This window comes from Hoplias malabaricus, chromosome X1 (genome assembly GCF_029633855.1).
Source record: "Hoplias malabaricus isolate fHopMal1 chromosome X1, fHopMal1.hap1, whole genome shotgun sequence".
Classification (NCBI taxonomy): domain Eukaryota; kingdom Metazoa; phylum Chordata; class Actinopteri; order Characiformes; family Erythrinidae; genus Hoplias; species Hoplias malabaricus.
In genome coordinates, this window is record NC_089818.1 from 16424036 (window position 1) to 16448555 (window position 24520).

Genomic DNA, 24520 nt, shown 5'->3' on the forward strand with positions numbered 1-24520 from the left:
CCACAAACAAAAAAATCAGGCCAATCAGGTGAGCTACACTAACTCTGAAATCCTTAATTTTGAATGTTTTGACCTTTGTCACCCAAACCATCCAACACCTTTTTAACATGATGTCTGCTGTCTGTTAAGTTGAGGACTTGGCTTGCTATGGCCACAGCATCACTGGGGTGCAGAGAGTACAGCATTCTTTTTTCTGCATGAGATCTATAAATTCAAAACCTATAAGCCTTGGAGGTTTAAACTCCTTGGACAGGTTGTCCAGGGTTTCTGCATCCAAAGGAACATGGCCAATGTCTAGCCTGGTTTTATTAACTTCACCTCTCTTGTGAAGTACCTCAGTGGATGTGATTGTCACTGGCCTCATTTCAGCTTTCCTTGTGTCAATCACTTTACCATGGCTAGTACTTAGCCCATGCTCAGAGTCCTCCTCAGAAGATGAATGGTCACTGCCATCAGAATAGTTAGTCTCTTCACCCATGCTGGTTGCAGCCAATTGTAGACAGTCTGGCTGTTGCTGGAGGAATTAAATCTGAGTAACAAGACTTTTGTAGATGGCCTATTGGTGAAGGACTGAAAGACTGACTTTTACATTTGGCATGTTGCAGTTCAAGGGATTTCAGTGATCTCTGAAGTTTTTCACAGGTTTTCTGTGCATTAATAGTAGCTTGTTTATGCTTTTTACACTCATCAGCTAGTTCAGAGATCTTCTCCTCAGATTCTCCTAGCTTGTGTTCCATGGACTTCAGTTTGTACTTCCAGTACTGCTTAATGACAAAGGTACTCCTTAGTCATGTTTGATACCATATCCTAAAGCTGATCTATATTCTTCAAGATTCCATTCTGTGTCTGCAGAAAAGCCTTTAGATGAAAAGTAATGACTGCTCTTTTGCTCATTGATGTACTTATTGACTATGCTGTCTATTACCTTTTTAAAATCTGGTTCAGTCCACTGAGGCATTTCAGTCCCTCCCTTAACTAATGTGCTGTTTCTATAGTTAATAGGTTTCCAGGAGACTTTACAATGTTTATGAGCATTTTGGCCATTTGAAGTCAAAAGGTAAGGAAGGAGGAAAAACAAAACAAAAAAAGTTTCCCTCAGTAGCTAACTAACTAAGTACTGCCCCCCCCCCAATCAAAGTATATAAGAACAGCCATAAAACTAAGTTTTTACCAGTAACACACCAGTGTTTCAACAAAACACAAACAGGCCTCTTTTGATCAGAAAATCTAAACACTTATAAAAATACCAGTCACAGTGTCAGGAATGCAGGGCAGACTGATGGAAGCGAATGCACTTGCTAAAATACAGAACACTTTTATTTAAACATAAGATAACAAAACAAAGACAGACAGAATTGGATCACACAACAGAATACTTAGACAAAGAAAGACCTAGACAGGGAGACTTGGACAGAAAAGACTTAAACAGATACCTAGATTAAAGAGACAGATACAGACTAAACCTAAACAGAGGGAACTAAACAGACAGAGATAGCTAAAGAGACAAACCTTGACAAAGAGAGCTTATACAGAGACCTGAACAGAGAGAGCTAATAGACTACAGACAGAAACCACAAACGTACACAAAGCACAGGAAAGGAAACACTAACAGACCAGAGAAACAAACTAGAGACACAAACCAACTTGATGGGGATGGGGATGGGGAGGGGGAGGAGACAAAGACAAAGACACCAAAAACAGACACACGGATGTGGAATGTCCAACAAAGAAGGAGTCAGACAAAGGAACTTAAGTATACAACACAGACAAGGGACACCTGAAACAGATAATGAGGGGGCAGGATTACAAATGAGACATGGACGAGGAGGAGGAACAAAGGTGGGACTAGGGTGGAGACATGAACAATAACAAACAGAGCCATGTGCAAGAGTACATGGCAGGGAAAACAGACAAGACAGGACAAGTGCATGACACATAATAACAGTAACAACAGTTACAAACTACTGGTCTTCCCTCACCTGAGGGGATAACAGTAACAACACAGTTACAATTTCAGGATACCTTTACTGACTCTTATTCCTTATATCCTAGTCTGCATAGGAGAAGGTTCTGCCAGAATTTGTCTTTAGAGTGCCTTCAGGGGTGCCTTCGCATTGGCTAATGAGTTTTTGAGTGACAACTCAAGTGCCCAAGGCATTCGTTGCAGCTCAGCAGCGGAGAGACAGAAAAGATTTCAACATTAAAGTGTGAGCAATTTTACACAAACAAGAATTCTTTTTGTACTTTACAGTTTTAAAACAATGAAATACCAGCAAACTCCAACAATAAATGTAGATATTGAGGTAATGTTCTCTCTAAAACGAAACATTAAAGATTTTACTGTGAATACAAACCTGTTCGTCTCTCGTTACCAGATACTGATCTGAGGTAAATGCACACCGATGTCTGTTTGCTCAGCATGAAACAGAATTAAAGAGCGTTTAGTTGTAAAATATTATTTATGAATGCTTGAGTCTCTGTTCAGAATCCTATCGTGTACTAACATAGAGGGTCTTCCCTTTCCCGTAATCACTGTTAGACGGTTTAAATGCCCAACTTTTATATTGAAGATCACAGTTAATCTGATTTTATCAAATACCTTATGTGCATTTTGTTACAGGAGGAGGTCTCAGAGAAAAGAGAAACATCACAGACAAGAGTGTTCCTGCTCCTTTAATGACTACAAATTTAATAAAGTTGTATCAAACTTCTGCAAAGTCCACTGTCATTTTTGGATTTTGAGAGGAAATGTGAATGATTAATAAATCATGAATCATTATTAACAATAATGAATTATTAATAATAACAACGATGATTATTAATACTAATATTGATAAACAAGAAGTCAAAGTGTTCTAACAGTATACAGTTCAAGCAAAAAGAACTATCTGTTTAAATATTATGAAAGAGGAAAGCATGCCTCTTCTGGTGTTTTCCTTAGACATTTATACATTTCAATACAAGAGTCTGGTATGTTACAAGAGAATGGTGTGTCTAAAATAATTTAGTAGGTACAGTATTGTGTACTGGCTCTGGGTTTATTTTTTATTTTTTAAATTATTTTTATTTAATAATTATTTTATTTTATTAATTATAATTTATATTTATTAAATGTAAGTTTTACATGTAATAATTCAATTAGAACTATTACAATTATACATTTCACATGTAATAATATATATTTTACCTGTGGGATTTAAATTATTACTAGTAAAAAAATTTGGTAATTTGGTAAAAATGGTATTTTTAAAAATGTAATTCTTAGTAAAAATGAATTCACGTTTGTATTAATTACATTTTACTAGTAAAGATTTAATTATTGATATCACCATTTCAGTTTTCACTAGCAAAAATTAAATTCCTGATATCAGAAACAAGTGAAAATTGAATTTCTGATATCAACAATTTAATTTTTATTAGTAGATATTAACTTCCTGATATCATTCATTCATTGTTGCAGAAATGCTTTACATAAAGGGGGGTGGGGTAAAAAAAGGTTGAAGGTGTGAAAAACAATTTTAAATTTAATCCTAAACTCAACAGGAAGCCAATGCAGCTGCTGGAGAACAGGTGTAATATGTGCTGTACGCTTGGTTGAGGAAAGACCCTAGCTGCAGAATTCTAAATGTATTGAAAACAGTTTAACAGTTTGACTGGAAGTTCGTAGAACAGTGAATTGCAAAAATCAATATGAGAAAAAAATCAAAGCATTCACCAACATTTTAGCATCACTGTCACGAAACATGGGACGCAAGTGTGCAATATTCCGCAGATAATAAAACACAGTTTTAGTGACTAGATTACCTTGAGAGTCAAGAGAGAGACTTGAATCTAGGAGGCAACCAAGGTTCTTAACAGAACGGGCTGGATTAATATCAGCACCATCAATATGAACTGAGAAATCTGAAAATAATGTCTTCATTCCAACTAATAAAACGTTGGACTTGTCTACAAGTCGTTTGAGGAAGTTGTTCTGTAACCAGATGTTTAACTCTGTAATGCATGTACTCAAAGCCTGGGCAGAGGCAGCGAGGGAAGAAGTGCTGATGTAGATTTGGATATCGTGAGCATAGCAGTGGAATTTTAAACCATGTTTGTGGATGATCTGACCAAGAGGAGAAATATAAATAATAAAAAGCAAAGGAACAAGGACAGATCCCTGAGGAACACCACAATCTACCGGGGCCAAATAAAATTTATGAGAATCAATAGTAAGATACTGATGTTTCTCAGCAAGGTATGAATGAAACCACTGAAGAGCAAAGCCAGAAATACCAATAGATGATAATTTTGATATAAGTAGGTTGTGACTGACCGCATCAAAAGCTGATGTTAAATCCAAGAGAACCAGGATATTAAGGAATCCGGCATCTAAAGACAGCAGTAGGTCATTTGATAATTTAACCGGAGCAGATTCTGTACTGTGTAAAGTGCGAAAACCAGAGTGAAAGGGATCATTTAGTTTATTTGAGGATAGAAAATCTTGCAGCTGAGTGGCTACAATTCTTTCCAAGGTTTTTGGAGAGAAAGGGAAAATTAGAAATACGTCTGTAGTTGGGTAAACACAGAGGGTCTAACCCAGGTTTCTTCAGTATAGGAGTGATAGCAGCTGTTTTAAGTGAGGGCAGAATAGTACCTAAAAAAAAAAGCACAGATTTATCAAATGAGTTATAAATGGAGAGATATCAGAAGCAGCAGATTTTAGAATAGCTAGGGATTTAGACACACCATGAGAGACTCATGTTGAAATGTAGTTTAGGGAAAGCACCAGATAAGATGAAGAGGCATGCTAGCCGGTATAAATTAGCATGTGCTGAAAGAGTTTTGACTGATAAGAATTGATTTGTATAGCTCTCAAACTATGCTTATTACTAGTCACATCTTCTTTGTACTAGTAATAATGATTTTTGAATGAGTAATGATTTCAAAACGGAGCTCTGTTCCTTTTTTCCCAGTAAGAATTTCATTTTTGACATCTCCAATTACATTAGAGAGCTCTCTAATTCAATTCTTACTAGTAAAAATACAATTGTTTACTAGTGAGAACTGAATTACAGATATCTATGATTCTCATTTTCACTCAGTAAAAACTACTTTAGAGAGATCTTGAATTAGAGTTCTTACTAGTAAAACTGGAGTTAGGATTGTATCACTGGTGTCATTTTAGGCTAAAACTTCAGCCACATACAAGCAACGGTCAATATTTCCATCAAACATTTTGTTCCACCTTAGAACTGCATTTCCTTACAATCGTAGACGTTCCTTTTTAAGTCAGCTGTGTTTAATAAAATTATTTTATACAATAAAAAGCTTTTAGTGTTGATGTCTGCAGATTGTGACCCATTACACGTCCTTGTAAAAAAAAATAAAATAAAATAAAAAATCTGAAAAAAAAAGTCTGAAAATGAATGAGGGTGTCAGCAGATGTCGAGTACATTTTAAACTTTCAAAGTCAATTGTTAATATAAGTATTAACTGATGAAAATAAGTATTAGTATTAGTAAAATTAGTATTAATAATTTTGGCGACGTGTTATACACATACATATTTCCCACCCCCAAACAAATAAATAAAAACCCTGGGAATTGAACAGTTTAGGTTTGAAACTATGTTTAACTTTACTTTATAAATATAATACTAGCTGTACGATTAATGCCACTGTGTTAATGTGAATGTTTTTCTTATGTTAAACATCTAGCTGCAAACATTAGCTCTCATCTTTCGGGATTATGGCGGTTATCGGAGCGCTCCACACCAGTCACATGATTTATTTACCGTGTTAATACGGTGCAACCAAACCAGCCGTGTTGTAGAGTCCTGTGTGTTTTTGGTTGGCGCTGTGATTGGCTCAGACGCCTGTCACTCAGCAGTAGGCCCCGCCCATTTTCTCGCCAGCACTCCTCTACAGAGATCGATTTGGAGGATCATCTTTCCTGTGGGAAACACAGTATGTGTTTACACTTGTTTATCTCTCATTCCTGCGTGTGGTTTATGGATTAATCCCCTGTGTTTTAAATTGACCCTTTCTCGCGGTGCCATTGAGGGTTTGGTACACGTTTGTTTCTCCCAGAAAGTGTGGAGTTAGAAGAGTTATCAGCAGGTGCACTTTTCTGTTGTGGTGATGATGTTTTGTGGCTGTAACTCAAATTGCTCTGTGCTCCCTACGTAGTGCACTTGGTGGATTGTGGAACAACGGTTTCTCACACAAAATACTGCAATATACGTCAAAATATAGACATTTATATTAATCAGCGGACTGTTGTTGGTCTCTATTTGAAAAGCTCACGCCACATTTTTGTGATCTATAAAGTGCACTACATACGTATCATTGAGCCGTTTGAGATGAAGCCAGTGTTTTTGCGCTGGGTCCATTCCCTCAGAGAGAAATTCTGTTGTTTAGAGGTGGAAATAAATGATTGAATGATTTTATGGTCGAATTAACTTTTTCTTCAAGAGCAAAAAACGTCGCTCTTGACCAAAACACACGGAAATAAACAAGGCTTTGCGTGGTTTTGAAAGTCACAACTTCTTTTTTCCAGTGATTTTTACATTCCCAGTAACGTTAGGGGTCTGTGTCGTATCTCCGTCATTGGCTAGACATTGACGTCAGCGCATGGGGACCCACGTTTAGTAACAGTATCACTTCAATTATACGGTTTCTGATGGTGTTTCGTGGTCACTGCGTTGTTTCTTTGGTTTGGTTCTTCATAATCATAATCTAAAGTCCAACGTTTTGGGCAAGTCACCTCAAAGGTACATTACAACCATGTAATCCATGTAAATCCTGTATGTTTGATCTAAAAGGGCACTTTTGTAAATAAATAAACAAATGGAAAATAACAGGAATCTGTGATTTATGAAACATTTTATTAAGTTTATTAACCCTTTATTTAGCTGACACAAAAATAAAGAAAATATTTCCAATGAAAAGTTGTGAGAGATATTCAAGTTACAAGACATTCACGTTATATTTAGAAATATTCCATTTGAATCAGGAGAAATTTAAAGCCTCAGTCATTGCAAGCAAAGATGGATTGTGGAATAGTGGAAAACATGCATCCCGGGGCGTCACGGTGGTGCAGCAGGAAGTGTCGCAGTCACACAGCTCCAGGGACCTGGAGGTTGTGGGTTCGAGTCCTGCTCCGGGTGACTGTCTGTGAGGAGTGTGGTGTGTTCTCCCTGTGTCAGTGTGGGTTTCCTCCGGGTGACTGTCTGTGAGGAGTGTGGTGTGTTCTCCCTGTGTCCGCGTGGGTTTCCTCCGGGTGCTCCGGGTTCCTCCCACAGTCCAAAAACACACGTTGGTGGGTGGATTGGAGACTCAAGGTGTCTGTAGATGTGAGTGAGTGTGTGCGTCGCCCTGTGAAGGACTGGCGCCCCCTCCAGTGTGTATTCTCGCATTTCGCCCAATGATTCCAGGTAGGCTCTGGACCCACCGCGACCCTGAACTGGATAAGCGGTTACAGATAATGAATGCATCAATCCCAACTTTTGTGACGTGTGTTGCAGGCATCAAATTCTAAATTATTTCATATTTAGAAAAAAAAAGTTGGTCAGTGGAAACACTAGACTATTTAACTTTTAATCAGTTTATTTTATGTTTAAAAATGTGCATAAATGACAAGGAAAAACTTAATTATTACACATGTAAATATTTCTTTGGTTGAGCTGATGCATATTTAAAATAATGTATTATCTTAAACAACATTTTATTTCAAATAAGCAGAGTTAGAAGTATTATTTTTTGAATGTGCACTGAAAAGCAAAGAAAGTGGTTAGATGTGCGTGAGTGACTTTCATGACTTCCTTCTTCATTATGTGTTTTCATACAGAGACAGAATGAGAGCAGTGTAAACCTGTACACCAAGTTTTTCCTCTGGCTTCACAATGGCATCAGTAACAGTGGGAGAAAACCAGCTCCAGAGGATCATCAGAGATTTGCATGGTATTTAATAAAACATTAAACAAATTATGTTTAGTTCAACCTGAGAGAGATGTATTCAGACATCAAACATCACATTAGGTTGGATATTTGCATCAGAAATTACTGCAAACTATATCCTTATAGTGAGAGGAGGCTGGAAGTGCATGACCCTTTGCAGATAGTCCATTAGAGAGTCCATTATCTGTAAAAATAAGAACCAGAACAAGTTGGTCATCAGAACAAAAAAAAAGAACAGCTCTACACCAGTGTTCTGCTGCCTGTCGGTAGCAATATCAGATCTCCTGGACTTAAACATCGTGTCCTCCTTAAATGCTCTGGTAGCCACAGGCGTGTGAATTTAATTGCTGCATGTGGCTTTGTTGATTATTGGCTTTATTTGGTCATTTGCACCCCCATCTTGCCAGTGATTTACAAGGCATTCGTTGCCCATAATTTAAAATGTGCCTTTGTCAAATCTCAGTTCCAAGGTGTTTAAAGCCCTACCACTCTTTGCCAACAAGAATTGAGACTCCACTACCCCTAGGCAAAATGGAGGGGTAGGGCTGTGTTAGGACTAAAAGGTTAAATGAGATTCACCCTAAGACTCACTGCTCTGACTCACTGCTAAGACTCTGCTCTGACTCGATTGCCAGCAACTCATGACTGGACTTGGGCTTACTTCTCAGACACATGTGACCCAACTGAGACCTGGCTTGTAGGGAATTGTGATCTCTGCTCTATACATTTCAGGAGCGTTTTGGTTTAAAATAGAACGCTAAGAGTCTAAATTGAGAAGTGTGAGCAAGAGTAAAGAGGTCAAGGAGCTGAATTCACAGAACAGAAACACAGGAAGGAATTAGAAAGGGAATTTTATGTAATTAAATGAAGTAGCAGAACCTCCTACCTGCAGTGTAAAACTCTAGGCCTGTGGATATCCTTCCCAACCACATATTCCGATTAATCACATTACCAATATCTCTACGAATTTAGAATGTCTTAACAGAGCAATATTTGCGTTCAGGCACCTCGAACTACTGTGTGACAAGGAAGTATGGAGAAAAGCATATAGAATATGTTCTTATGCAGATGCCGTGGCTGAGTTGAGTAAGGAGCATGCAGAGACCGGGGAACCAATCACAGACGACAGCTCCAGTCTTCAGAAGTTCTCGTCTAAACTGGAATACCTGTTGCAGGTGTGATTGACTTGATCTATATTTATGTTTTATATGATTTAGCAAAGCTGAAGTGAATCAGAAGTGCCCACCTATCACCCTGTAACATGTTTCCTCGGTATGAACAACACAGTGAAGGGAATCTGCAATTAGTGCAAAATGTGAAGAAAATTGGCTAAAAATAATAACAACCGTGGTCATATATTTTCAGCCCAGAAACACTGTACAATAATGCTAGCCCTATGTGTTACTTGAACATTGCTATCAACTGCTCTTTTTCCAGTTCGACCAGAAAGAGAAGACAACATTTTTGGGCAGTAGGAAAGACTACTGGGATTATTTCTGCGACTGCTTGGCTAAGATAAAGGGGGCTAATGACGGGATCCGCTTTGTTAAGTCTATCCCTGAGGTAATCCACAGCATGTGCTGAAGACGGAAAACATACACACACACACACCTGAGCGCACAGAGATGGCTGTGGTCAGCCTTGACCCCATCTTCAACTAAGTGCAATTACAGTTTCACATCATAATTTTTCTTTCTTTCTAGGTTTTTTTATTATTATTTGTTTTTACCTTGTTTACCTGATTTGGATGTTTATTGTCTTCACTTTTTTTTGCTTTGCTCCTTGGAACATGAAGCAGGAAGTCACAGAGACACACGGCGTGAGGTTGGTCACACTGTAGGTGTTACAGTAGAGTTAGAGAGCTCTCAAAATTAATTTGGAGGCTGTTCTTGATTTAGTAGCTGTGCTGTGTTGGTATCAGGGAAAAGAATATTGATCTACTGACCTTGAAATCTTTCACATTTTCCAAGGAGGCATAGCTTTTAGCAAGAATTAATCTAATTTAATTTGTAAGGGTGTCTCTTTATTATGTTATATTGTGTTAGATATTACACTATAATAGTTTTGTATTAATGCATTGGCATCAGCAGGTATTGCTAACCTAAAAAGGTGGACATTAGCTTTAGCCCCAAGTTTCCATATCAGTACGGCCCTATTAGTACTATGTAATAATACCGGAGCTGTGTATGAAATGTCTTACTATATACTATTGGCTACAATATTCACTATATAGGACACTGTTGCAGGGATCGTAATCCAGGAGGGTAGTAAACCATTTCAGACAGTGCCTCATGTTGGGTTTTACCAGTCAAAAGTGTGTTATGTTTATCCACTATCAACTGGGGGATGTCAGTTAAAAACTAATTATTATGATCAATACTTGGCCAATATAAAGGCTCTGGCTAGTTGTAGTTAGGCTAACTTGGCAACTCCTGTTTGTGGCTTCCTCTTGTAAATTTGGTCTTGTAGAAGATCAGTATTTTCTTAGTTTGATCTCAGTTGAAAGGAAAGTTAACATATGCTTTATTCCCCTCCTGGAACAGGGAAGGATTTTTGGATGCATTTCTAATGGCCCATTAATTATGAAATGTTGTCACAGGGTTAAGGTCAGCTTTGAAATGGAGATACAAGGTTTTGTTCCGACAGTGATGATATGTGCACACAGCTGACTGAGAGGGATCGCTGTAAGATGTCTTAGCACATGACGGAAGATTCTGACGGAATCCCGGTCCACTGTGGGTGTGTTATCCGTCAGCTGTGGCGCGGCAGTCCATCTGCTGTCCGTATGTTCTTTAATTTGGACACTTACTGTAATCCAGCCATCTGCTGGGTTACTCGGTGACACACATATATCTAACACACAAACACTTGAGCACCCAGCGTGGGCTGGAATGGTGGTAATCTAGTAAACCAGGTCAGAAATTTTAACCTTTTCGCCTGAGCATAGGGTATTTTGGCTTTGTGGTTTTTCAAATTTTGGTAATGGAAGATACACAAGATAGAATTGTTTCGAGAATTAACATCATGACGTAACTCCGTTAATATGACAGTTAATGTCATGTCGTTAAACAGAACTCAGAATGAAAGAGAATGTTAAAATGTTCTGATCAGGTTTAGGTGGCAGTGACACTCATCATGGTGTTTGCTTGTGTTGACTCACACTGTGGCAATGGTTCATTAGAAAAATTCCAACCTTGTTTTTTGCACTCTTCTGCCATTTCATCAGTAACACCATCACCATTAACAGAGCGTCCAAAACACTTGTCCAAATACTTTCAGTGTGCTTACCTGGATGCTTCTTTACCATGCAAGATTTATATGGATTTTATTTCATTTTTAATAATATTATTATTGTTTATATTATTTTATGTTCAAAACCTTTAGAACAGTATTTGTATTGACTTTTTATATAAGCATTTAATCTCTTGTCCCAAATGCTTTTGGAATTGGGTTTGTAAATTGCACAGAAACAGTTGAGCGATATTGTGGTGTTGTCCGGTGTTTCTGATTAAATGAACCTAATCAGCTGGCAGATACAAATATAATATTATTCATCTTTGAATTTTCCTCTTTGTGCCACAGCTGAAAACATCACTGGGGAAAGGACGAGCTTTCATCCGTTACTGCCTGGTGCACCAGAGACTAGCAGACACTCTTCAGCAGTGTCTTATGAACCAAAAAGTCACTAGGTAAGTGAACAGAAACAGCAGATTTGTTAAGAACCAGGGGTTAAGTTTTCACTAGTGTATCGCTGTGAGGCTGGATACATCAGCGGGAAACTGGCTGAACCACTGATTTAAAGCACCACTCTGGCCCAAATGAAAGGTATATATCCTACATCTGTTTCTAAACATCCTTATTTGTCACTGCAGTGTCTTGTGAAGGGGTGTTAAACCAAATCCGTGGGCCGTGTGGGTGCAGGGGTTCTTTTCAACCACGCAAAAGCCCCACATTACTGAAAGTCAAGATCTATTGATTAGATCCAATGATTAAAAACAGCTGGAATGAGGTGTGGCTTCTCCGTGGTTGGAAAGAAAACCTGCACCCACACAGCCCTCCGTGTATCTGGTTTGACACCCCTGATCTAGTGTGTATTTTATCAGGTTATAGATATAATCATCTTTGATGGGTGTAACATGAAGGTGGGAGGGATACATACTACATGACATTGTAAATGCTAGTTTTGAACAGGAATGTCAATGAAAAAAACTATGGATCTTCAGTAAGTGTTGAAACTCAGTATGGGGCTTTCATTATACAAACAAAACAAAGAGTGTCAATACTGGGATTTTATTTATTTATTTTTTTGAGCTTGTGATGCTTTATACTTCTCTGGCTGATGATTGGCATTGGGCATGGTGACCTATGGCTTGCATCACATTCTATAAGTCGTGTGTGCAGAGTTTATATTTACGTTTCTGGCTAATGCAGCATTAGGAGTCTTGCCCAGGGACTCTTATTGGTGTAACACAGACTGGTTGCCCAGACCTAGAATCGAACCCAGGCCTCTCACATGTGAGCCAATGGTTTTACCACTGTATCACACCAACCAGTTGAACATTTGTATCTACAGTGTCTTTTTGGACACACAGCGTGTGTTGGGAACTCTTTCTACTACAGACCTGCAACAGAAAGCGTACAAACACAAGGTGAAATCAATACCAAAACCACTGTGTTTGTCTCCTCATGTTGTAAACTGAACTGAAAGTTCACTTTAGCAATGAGGAAGTAAGAAATGACTGGAAGTGTACTTGCCAAGCCAGTACGTCAAAGAAAATAATTGCTTCAGAGAAACAATGCATTTCAGAGAAAGACTGCAAGTAAATTATGAATTTATGAAGTGCTTAAGATCTGAAGAAGTGCTGGTTGTACTTCAACATTATTTCCACTGTGGTTCCTTTGCCAGGTCACAGGCCTGGCACCGACTGTGTGAAAAACTACTTTCTGGTGTGAACCAAAATCACAGTAGTGAAATAACTGAAGTATATTTAGACTGCTGCAAGGAAACTAGCCTGGTATAAATTAGAATATCCAAATTCATATATATCTGCTCTAAAATCTCAGTTCCTGAAAATTTGACATTTTTTTCACTGTGAAATAAATAAATAAAAACAACATGCAAGGTGTATTTTATAAATGCCGCACCTGAATCTACCAAAAATGGGTTAAAAAATGCTGTGCCCTCCTCGCTTTAAAACCTTACAGTTCTCAATACTTTCAATAAATTTCATAAAACAAATGTTTCTGTTCCTTAGTTTTTCTTAGTTCCTTCTTTCTGACATTTCAGAAGAATTCTCCCTTCCCCTTTTATCGTTAAAACATGTAGGTGATGCTTCCTTTAAAATACATAAGATAATGAAACTGAACCTTTTGGTTTTCTTCATTAATTTGTTCATATTTAAATGTTTATTTCATGTCATATGTTTCTTAATACATAAAGTATGTTTCTTTTCATACAGTGACTGGTACTATGCCCGAAGTCCCTTTCTGAAATCCTACCTCAATGCTGACATCATCAATCACCTGTACGAACTGAATGAGGTCCAGTTCGATGTGGCATCCAGAGGATATGATCTAGACTCAGAGTGGCCCATCTTCGCCAGGTTCTAAAGGCAGTTTCTTGGCCTGTATTTACTAACAAGAACTTACTGTATAATACCTAGCTTGAGATTGTGCAATAGATCTTTTTCTGCTAAAGTACCAGAGGTGGGTACAGTTGCCAAAAATTGTATTCAAGTAAGAGTATTGTTATTTTAGAATAATATGACTCAAGTAAAAGTAAAAAGTAGTCACCCAATTAATTACTTAAATAAGAGTAAAAAGTACTAAGAGAAAAACCTACTCAAATTCAGAGCCGGAGAATATCCCTTAAACAACTAAAACAATAATAAATTAAAACATAACAAAGTACCATAAATTAAATTCAGTCACAGTAACTTAATAACAAACAATGGTCTCAATAGGTAGAGGTTACAAAGTATAAATACAAGAAGAAAAAAGCAGTTTGTACATACGTTTATGTAAACCATAAACTGTGTGTGTGTGTAGTTCTGTGTATTTACTGTTCACTAACAAAACAATGGGCTCAATAGGCAGAGATTATGTTGTCTCTGCCATTGTACATTGAGTCAAACGTCGCTGACAGTCATGTGACAGAGTTTCTGTTGGAAGTCTCGACAAAAAACAAAACAAAACAAAGAGATCGTGCATTGGCCGGATCAATAAAAACAAGTAGCGGGTAGCAAACAGAATATAGTGCAATGTAATATACTCAAGTAAAAGTAAAAAGTATGCTGCATTAAAACTACTCTTATACGTACAATTTGTCCAAAATGTTGCTAAATGTAGCGCGTTACTACCCACCTCTGTAAAATACTAATACTGATATGAAAACTTAGAGTTTGGCTTGATTACGGTTTCATATCTAATATTTGTATTTATTATGTTTTTAACTAAAACATTTTTCTTGAATTTAAATATTTTATTTAAATTAAGCATCTCAAACAAGGCTAACAAGCACAAACTACACAGGCACGCCAGAAATAAAATAACAACCAAAAGCTCAACATTACAAAATGTGTTTTTAGTGGATTTTCATGTGGTTTTTTTTTTTTTTTGAGACATGGTTCAATCATGCCCTTCATTGCTAAAACCCCATTACACCATTTTACACGATGCTGATTTCCTGTTTAATTCAACTCAGACATGTTTGTTTACGACCACATCCTTTTGTGGTTTTGAAAAAGCACGCTAACATAATGCACATAACGAGCAGCTGTACTTCTCAGCAATCATTTAAAAATAAACACTGCTGATCTTGATTTAAGTGTAGACCCTGTTCGTATTATTTACTGATTTATAAAAGTCTAAATTGGGTCAGTAGCTACACCTAAACTCTAAACTGAGGACAACGGGAGTACAATATTTCAAATACAGTTTCTTGTTTTTTCTTTGATGTTTGTAGGAGGACTCTTGGCTCTTCAGCTTCCCATGTGTGGAGACCACCCAGTCGATGCTCAAGTGTGAACAGTCTAGTCAGCACCTACTCACAGGTTTACTTTCCGTTCTACAGGTTTTTTTTTTACAGCATCATACAATCACGCACCTCTGTACATGCAGCTGTGTCTAAAAGTCATTCTATGAGTTCCTTTTGAGTAACAAGTGCCCTCTCTCATTTTCTCTCTCATTTTCCATTGTGTTGTGTCTGATGCTGCTTGAATCTGATGCTTGCTTCAGTTCAGTTGACTCATTTAACGTCATATAATATGTGCCTTATTCTTTGATTTGAAATTTGGGTATATCAGTTTTGACCAGATCAAAGACATGCCCCTACAGCAAGTAATGAATGAACCAGTAGAAATTCAAAATTACTTTTAAAATCAGTATAGCTGTTTGGTTCATATGTACGTTAAGCATGTTTTGCCTTCTCCTGTAAAGTTTGAAATAAATGAGAGAGAGAGAGAGGAATTAGTTACAAGCTACATCAATGCAGTACTTAATATCTGAAAAGAACCCTTGGGAAGAGTACTTTAAATCCATTTCTTTGTAGCAGGCCCAGGAATACCTCCCAGGCCCAGACTTAGGCACCAGTTTGCTTGGGGATCTAGGAGAGTTAGGTGAACTCTCTTGTAGTGCTGCAGATGACCTACGAATCGAACTTGACCAGTCAGAGCTACGGCAGCGACAGCTTCTGGAGCAGGTCCGATTGCTCACCGATGAAGCTGCAGAATTAAGGCAGGAGGTAAGTCATCTCCAAGAGAAACTAATCACAGCTGAGAGAACCAGTCAAAAGTCACATAAGCAGAGCGCTCAGCCAGCGGAATCATCCAGCAAACAGGAAGCAGAGCAGTCTAACGGGCATCTGTCAGAACACCATCAATCTGAGACCCAGGAAGCATCAAGAAACCTCGAGGAAAGGCTTTGCATTGCAGAGAGCAAAAACATGGAGCTTCTAGCTAAGCTGGATGGGGCACTGAGTGAGAAAGGCCAGCAGGTGGCCAGCTATTGTGACTCGGCCTGGAAGATCCAGGAGCTGCTGAGCAAGCTGAAAGAGGTGGAAGTTGAGAGGCTGGAGGCCAAACGCGAGAGTGAGGATCGAGGCAGGAAGGCTGAGAGACTGGTCCAAGAGCTTAAGGCTCGAGAGGAGAAGCTAAAAGAGAGTGAGGAGAAACTAGCCAAGCTCAGAGGGTCTGCTGAGGAAGAGAGAGGCTCTGCACTAGAACAGGCCGATGAGCTTCGTGCAGTTATTAACCGCCTCCAGGGGGCGCTGTCTCTGAAGGAGAGGGAAGCAGGCAACCTGCATACCCAGCTTCAGGATGTGCAGGGCTTGCTGGAGGCAAGAGAACAGCAGATGGAGGAGACAAAAAAAATGCATGAGGAGCTGCAGCAGAAGAGCAATGGCCTAAAGGAGGCACTGGATGGTCAGATCGTATTGCTTCAGGAGCAGCTGAAATCGAAGGATACAGAGCTCTCAGACAGCTCTCAGAAGGTCCAACAGCTGGAAAACCAAAACCGGAAACTGTCTGGACTTCCTCAGAAGCTGGAAAGCCAAGGCAAGAAGCTTGAAGAGTACAAGACCCAGTGCACCAATCTCATGGAGATCAATGCCAAATTGCTCCATACAGTCAAGAGGACTGAAGAGAGCAGCAGAGAGCTGGCTCAAAGCAGAGCAGCCCTGGAAAGAGAAGTAGCCACTCTGAAAGCCTCCGAGAAGCAGCTGAAAGACAGGCTTGATTTGGCAGGACTTGGTGTAGAGGAGAGGGAAAAAAAGGTTCTGGAGGAGAACCAGCGCCTGAAGGAGAGCCTCCAGGAATCCCAGACCAAAAATAGTGCCAGAGAAGTGGAGATGGGGAGGTTGGAGAAGGAAGTTGAGGAACTTCATGCTCTCCTGAAAGAGAAATGTGAAAATCTAGATAATGGACCATGTTCTAAAGAGGCTGACCCCCAGCTGAATAACGTCAACGTTAAGGAATCTAAGAGCACAATGCAGACCAAAAACATTTACCTGTACCAGAGCATTGAGACAGGACAAGCTTCCTCCAGACTCGCTCTAGCCGAGGCCCAGCTAGAACTGAACATGAAGGAGGTCTCCAGACTCCAGGAGGAGGTGTCAGAGCTCCGGGCCCAAGTCCAGATGCACGCAGATGAAAAGATGAAGCTTCAGGCACTGCAGGAAGTGACTGAATCCTCCAGGGAGGATCTCCGTGCACTGACTGAGCAGCTCAAGGACCAGGTGGAGGAACTGAATCGCCAGAACATTGAGGAGCTTCTCCGATACCGAGAGAGGGAAGAAGCTCTGGTGAAGGAGCGGGACACTGAGGGCCAGGCCAGAGCGGACCTACAGGCTCAGGTGACGTCCTTGCGTGAGGACCTTCGCATGCTGAAGAAACAAAACAGCATCTTGGCTCTGGAGAACGGAGAAGCCCGGGAAGCCCTGCACAGGGCCAACACTGAGACGGCAGAACTGGGCGTCCATGTGTGCATGTTGACCGGCCAGAACGAAGAGGCCCAGCTGCGCTGGGAGGAGCTCTCCACCAGGCTTCAGGAGCTGGAAGAGGAAGCGCAGAAGGAGGCACAGACTCTCAGTCATTCCGTGGAGGTCCTGAGCAAGGACAATGCCCGGCTCCTGGAGGAGCTGAAAGAAAAGGAGGAGCTCTGTAAAGCCATGCAGGAACTACAGGTCAGGCTGGAAGAGGCACAGAAAGAGGCCAGGAGCCTGCAGGAGTGCAGCCAGAAACAGATGGATGATATCCAGCTTCAGCTGAGCGAGGAAATCACAAAGCATCAAGACCAGATGAAGGTTAATATTCTGTACTTTCAAACTAGTCTAAGGACTAATCATAGGATATTGATTAGTTATTACTTGTTATTCAAAATTCAGACATTCTCTGTCTTTTTGTTATTTTACAGTGAGAGCATGTTTGAAAATTGAATTACATTTATTTCTACATTGAATATAAAATGTTATTTTGTAAAGAATTTTATGCATGTACACTGTCCACAATAACAGGAAGAAGGGGCCTTTGTGGATTACTAAAGCACTAATTCACTACTCACACTGATCTGATGTTTCTGAGTGCAGGTTTTAAATGAGGAGCTGCAGGCAGTGAGGGCTCAGATGGATGCCAAGCAGCAGGAGGTGTCCACCCTGGAGACCAGACTTGCAGAGCTCGAGGTACACTTCCACAGGCCTGTTGCCCAGGGAAACTGCATCTGTTGTCTAATTTGTGACTTAGATTAGCGCAGGGATGGATAGAGAATCAGCACAACAAGCACGCTGGTAGAAAAGCATGCTGCAGAGTGGATGGACTGTGTTTGTTTAGCCTCTTTGTTTTAGCCAGACATTAATACCATTGTTTTATGAATAACTAGCTACCCTTATTAAAGCATATAGCATCATAACACATAAAATACTGACATTGATTTCAGATGTCAGTTCGTTCATTATTGCAGCAGACTGCTTAATTGGCCATTATTTCCATAGTTACCAGACCTCCTCACTCTGGGGGTCAAGCTTTCAAGCTTGGACTCTGATCTTGGTTTACACCACACATTAGACCATTTCACATGTTCTACATCTCTGCAGATCTCTGTAGTTTTACCACTCTCGTTTTTGTCTGTTTAATGAGAGGCATGTGTGCTCAAGTTCATACCGTTATCTGTACACATAGTACAATTGTATGTTGTTATGGATAGTCTGTTCTTGCTGACACTGTTCAGTTACAGTTCTGTTTACGTATCAAGCATCAGTTGTAATAGAATGTGCGCTTTCAACCGCAGTTTCTAATCCTGTTTACTAGTGTCATTCTCTTAGTTACAAATCCAAATGTTAGTTTAGTCTGTCTGTTTTTTTGATGACGGTGTTAGACAGAGGTCACTTCCACTATCATCAAAACACCATTTAAAGACGTATCTTTGGAAGAATTGAGAACTGTGTCTGTCTTGTAGAGTTTATAACAGGGCATATTGTGTCTGTTTTCGGCTTTGTAAAAAAACTAATTATAAATGGGAAACACAATGAATGTGTGACCTATTGTGCAAAAAAACAGTAAAATACAGATGTCACAAACAATGCCTGGCAGTATTGAATAGTGAGACACTTCCGATATGCAAATTAGCAGCACAGGAGTGTAGATATAAAGTCTTCATAAATTACACAATGAGATGAGTGTGTTAATCCCTGTGAAATGAGGTTGTACTTATAGCCGCTGTCACCAAACCTATAGGTATAGCATGGTTTAATGACCTGGGCACGGAATCAATCCCTAACCTGCTGTGCAAAGAGCAACAGTGTTACCCACTAATCCCATATACTTATAAATATTTGTATTTTCTATTTATTTTGAAGGCTGTTAACCGGAGCTACAGTCAGATGATTGAAGAGAAGACCACCACCGTTGCAAACTCTGACGCTCTGCTTCTTCAGAAAGAAGACCAGCTAAACCAAATGAAAAAGGACTTGTCAAAGTGAGTCAATTCAATGATGCTTTTTCAAGAAGCTGTGCTGTGTCATCTCTGATGTTTCTGGGGCAGTGTGCTCCCACGCTGATGTCTTTGTGTTTGTGTCAGAGCTCAGGAAGAATTTGCCTTGGCCCAGAAAGCGTGTCAGGACCTGAGTGAGGACCTGCGCAGGATGTCTCTGGAGAAACAGACATGTGATTTGAAGACGTCTGCGGAGATAGATGATCTTTACCGCACTAAGAGGAACCTGGAGGAAAGGCTTATTGAGCTTATTAGGTAGCCTTAATCACACCATCACTATCAAACCTCTTCCATGAGATGAAATTTCATACATTTGTAAAGGCCTGGTGGTGTGACGGATGATCTGAAATCACAGGTCTGCGAGAAAATACCATATTAAATGTTGCAACTTTTAAATTAAGTGTGCAAACGTCTGCGAATGACTGCACTTCTTCTCAAGTTGTGATTTCAGTCATTTTGAAACTCATTATTAAGAGGTGTGATTTATGGCTTTCTGGCGCCCCCTACAGGGACAAGGATGCACTTTGGCAGAAGTCAGACGCTCTGGAGTTCGAACAGAAGCTGAGAGCTGAGGAGCAGACAGATAAAGATCTGCCCTACTGCCTCAGCTGCCACACACAGTTCAGCTGGTGGCTTCGCCGACACAACTGCAAGTAAGCAACACATTACACGGGCATGTTCTTCATTGATAAAGAACTCTACCAATCCCCCACAGAGCTGGTATTATTTGGTTGAGTTTAGAGTGTATGCAGATCGCCAGAGTCTGATCTTTGTATTACTGTCTCTATCAGGCTGTGTGGGCGTCCTTTCTGCTACTACTGCTGCAGCAATACAGTTAGCACCCAGCAGGGCGGCAGCAGAGAGCGCTGCTGTAAAGACTGTTACACACAACACAGTGCTGTCATAGAGCGGCATCCTCAGGAGGAGCTGGGCAGTCCCTCCCAGCCATCCAACAGTCCCCTGGCATCCACACCCACCAGGGCCAGCATGCCCAGCGTCACAGGTAAGAAAGAGATCACCACAGAACTATAGGACAGGCTCATTTTCTGATGTAGATAACTATTTAATACTTAATTCTGATGTGTATAAACACTGAGAAAATGTGCTGACATGCTACAAGATGGTTGTTACTAGTTTCACCCCTTTTCCTCCAGCAACAACCTGTAAATATTCAGGGAAGGATATAAATTAGATGCTGGAATATTTTGGTTAGGATTTGATGGCATTCAGCGTTTAGAGAGGTTAGGTACAGATGTGGGATGATTTCTTTCTAGATAAAAAACACATTCTAATTTGCCTCCTGTAAAGAGTTTTGAAGAGAAGGCATGTAACTGTGTTGCAGTGCATAGAGACATATTTCAAAGAGACAGTTAAACAGAGGGTAGGATAGTCCACCAGCAGTGTGTGTGTGTGTGTGTGGCTGTGTGTTCTCAGCACTTTGGATAACATCAGTCAGGGACAATGTGCCAGAAATGACATAGTAATCTGAGAAAGCTGCTTACCGTGATATCACTGTGATCTGGGCCTAATTGGTTTGAAGTGTGTAATGACCGTGATGCCCTATCTGGACCACACAGTGGCGCTGCAGTCCCCCCGGCCAGACGACGCAGCGTACGACATCATCACAGATGAGGAGGTCAACTGCATCTATGATGGAGACTCACTGCCATACACCACAGCTCTGACCCCTGGGAGTGCACACCAAGGGCTAGATGAGCTGTGAGTCACACACACACACACACACACACACACACACATTTTCATGTCAGGTTTTACAGTATCTCTGCCTACACTATGATTGAAAATGTGTTAGTTGGCATACAATAATAACTAGTGGCATATATCACAGCAATGGAGTTTATAGTATTCTTTGGAATATTCAGTGTTTGATGTGGGTTTGTTACATATTACAGAAGCAGTGGCAGTGGCAGTGGTGGTGATGTCACCACAGAGGAGACAGAGGAGCTGGTGACCTCAGTGCAGGATGCAGAGCTCTGCCTTCTGAAGTCTGGAGAGATCACGTATGTTCACTTTTTCAATAATGTCCATTTTACACCCTAAATAATAAGATATGGGCTGACTCATTTTCTGATATATTCTAGGTTCTTATCTGCTGATACAGACGCATTCATTATCTGTAAGCGCTTATCCAGTTCAGGGTCGTGGTGGGTCCAGAACCTACCCAGAATCACTGGGCGCAAGGCGGGAATACACCCTGGAGGGGTCGCCAGTCCTTCACAGGGCGACACACACTCACACATTCACTCACACTCACACCTAACTACTTTTTGGACTGTGGGAGGAAACCCACACAGAAACAGAGAGAACACACCACACTCCTCACAGACAGTCTCCCAGAGGAAACCCACGCAGAAACAGGGAGAACACACCACACTCCTCACAAACAGTCACCCGGAGGAAACCCACGCAGACACAGGAAGAATACACCACATTCCTCACAGACAGACACCTGAAGTGGGACTTCATGTCCCTGGAGCTGTGTGACTGCAACACTACCTGCTGCGCCACCGTGCTGCCCTGATACAGATACACATACATTGAAATGTAGAAATTGCAGAGTCATTTCTATCACCAGAATTAGCAAACAATATATTTGAAAGTAAATATTAATAATATTTAATATTATTCTTTTATCTCTAAAGCGCACCTCCTGAAATTGTAGTAAAAATTTATATGAAGCCCATGTCTTTCCAGTATGACAGCACCTGCATGTAGTGACCTCTACAGTCATGTGTCTGTGGGTTTTGTGTCTCTTTTGTGTTTCTTTACAGACTGTCTGTGCCATATTCTGTTTTGGAAATTGCTGGGTTCGGAGAGGACTTCCGAGAGCTCTTCATCAAGTCTAGCTGTTACAGCCTGATCCCCATCACAGTGGATAGTGCTGGACACATCATCAGCTGGGTTTTCTCCTCTGCACCAAAGAGCATCTCCTTCAGCGTGGTGTACAGAGAGAGCACTGACACACCACTTGAACAGGCCAAGGTAAAAGCTTTCACTTATCTGGAAAGAATTTGCATTCAATTTAGAACATTTCTGTGAGGCTTTGATATCATTCAGCTATGAGAATATTAGTGAAACAGGGTACTGGGACATTACTAACAAAACAAGGTCATAAATGAAGCTCCATCACTTCAGAGCCCTTTCCATGGATCCTAAAGTGTGCTCTCTCTCATTTTTTCGCCTTCCTGTTTTGCTTTTTTATTTTATTTTTTAAAGGTCCTGATCCCTCTGACCAGGTGTAATTCTCATAAAGAAAACATGCAGGGTCAGCTGAAGGCTCGCAACCCTGGAGAATACTCCCTAATCTTCGACAACTCTTTCTCCAGGTCTGTATTTACAAGTTTGGTACATTCTGCTGAATTAGAACAGAAAAACATGTACATAGATATGTCCAGATTTTCACACATTAAATATTAAATATATCGACCCTAGCAATATACCATAAGCTACACATGCAGCAGATAGGGGTTGGAATGTTCCTAATTCTCTTTCTGAATGATGTATTTCATGACCCTGTTTTTAGGTTCATCTCAAAGAAAGTGCTTTACAGACTCAGAGTGGAGCAGACGGTGGTCTACGATGGCAGTGATTGTCCATAAACAAGAAGGGTTTACACACACACACACACACACACACAACTGTCTATATAGGAGATAGAGGCTGCTAGACTTTGAGGGAACTCTAATGACACATCTATCTAGCCTCTTACATTTGCTTGTGGTCACTTCACCCTGAAAACACTGACCACTCATGTCTCATCAGTACACACTGGACATAGACATGATCCAATACCACAAATCAAAGCTTTAAAAGGTAATATGGCACCATTTCTGGCTTCTGTTGTATAAAGGGGGCTGGTATAAAGTGACGTTATGGTCAGGTCCACTGACCCGTGGTGGACCTTGTGGTTAGTAGAATAGGTTTAGTGTGAAGAAAGGGTTATAAATGACATGCACTACAAATAATAAGCTTTACTACCGTGCTGAGATGCAGGAAAGATGTTGAATGCAGAATATTAGCTATTTTTTTTAGATAAAATATTGATCAACTGACAGATATGCAGCCATATAATTTAACTGTGGACTATACACTCAAACATATCTCACACACTGATGTTCACATGTCTGGAATCAAGAGTAAAAACAGCATTTAGAGTGATGCTAGAACGGGTTATAGAAATAAATTATATTCTTTTCCACAGTGGAAACATATGTCACACAATGACATATGAAAGAAATATTTAGAATCACTTCCTATCAACACGAAAGAAGATATGAACATGAAATTCTAATAGTATTTCTTCATTTAAAGATCATTTTAAATCATTACATTCATATTTCTTATGTATATAACCTTAAACCTAGCGTTGCATAAAACTTTTTATTATATTTAACTCTGTGGTAGAATTTCTATTTGGTACGAAAACTGATTCCAGACATTTGAACAATGTGTTCTTACTTATATTTAGATTTCTATCAGAAATTTAGTAGAGTTTATTATATGTGTGAAATCTCTATATTTCATTTGAAGAGAAGTGTTTTACAATGGTTTTACATGGAGTTACTGATGCAGGGGAGAAAAAAACACAACTGAAAACGTTAGAAATGTTTATTATAGTTAGAGTCAGATTTGAAATAAGGCTTTGTTTACTGAGTCACGGTAGGAATTATGAACTGTAGAGAATAGAATCTACACGTGGGTGTATTTTTTTTTGAGCACAAGATCAAACTGACTCTGCAGCTTGTGACAGGAAGCACAAATATTCTACTTGCTTCTGCATGTTGAAAGATTTCTGCGGCTTTCACAACGATTCTCCATCTGCCGAACAGATATCTGTGATTGTACGAGCTCGCACACCTCATAATAAGAGGCAGAGCCTTTTCCCCGGCATTCTCACAATGCATTTTCTCTTCCGCTGATGTGGGACGAAATTTTACAAGCTCTATATATATATACTTTTTTTTTTTTTGCTGCTGTGGTCTATTCAAATAAGACTCAATCTGTAACCCAGCAAACCAAGCCCAACTCCTGCTCCCAGTAAAACTGCAACCTACGTGTTTTGAGACGTCTTGTTACAGA

The 24520-nt window shown here is 39.9% G+C and overlaps 1 protein-coding gene across 1 annotated transcript; it reads left to right on the forward strand.

Moving 5' to 3' along the window:
- Nucleotides 1–5823: 5823 nt before the first annotated feature.
- LOC136675815 (FYVE and coiled-coil domain-containing protein 1-like) lies at nt 5824–23448 on the forward strand. Its single transcript, XM_066652577.1, has 18 exons — nt 5824–5947; nt 7830–7942; nt 9008–9114; nt 9377–9502; nt 11522–11628; nt 13399–13542; nt 14904–14991; nt 15489–17738; nt 18021–18113; nt 19287–19405; nt 19508–19675; nt 19930–20073; nt 20212–20423; nt 20998–21139; nt 21334–21441; nt 22213–22423; nt 22658–22767; nt 22965–23448. The coding sequence occupies exons 2-18, from the start codon at nt 7885–7887 to the stop codon at nt 23038–23040; spliced, it is 4263 nt and encodes a 1420-aa protein (XP_066508674.1). The 5' UTR covers nt 5824–5947; nt 7830–7884; the 3' UTR covers nt 23041–23448.
- Nucleotides 23449–24520: the final 1072 nt, after the last annotated feature.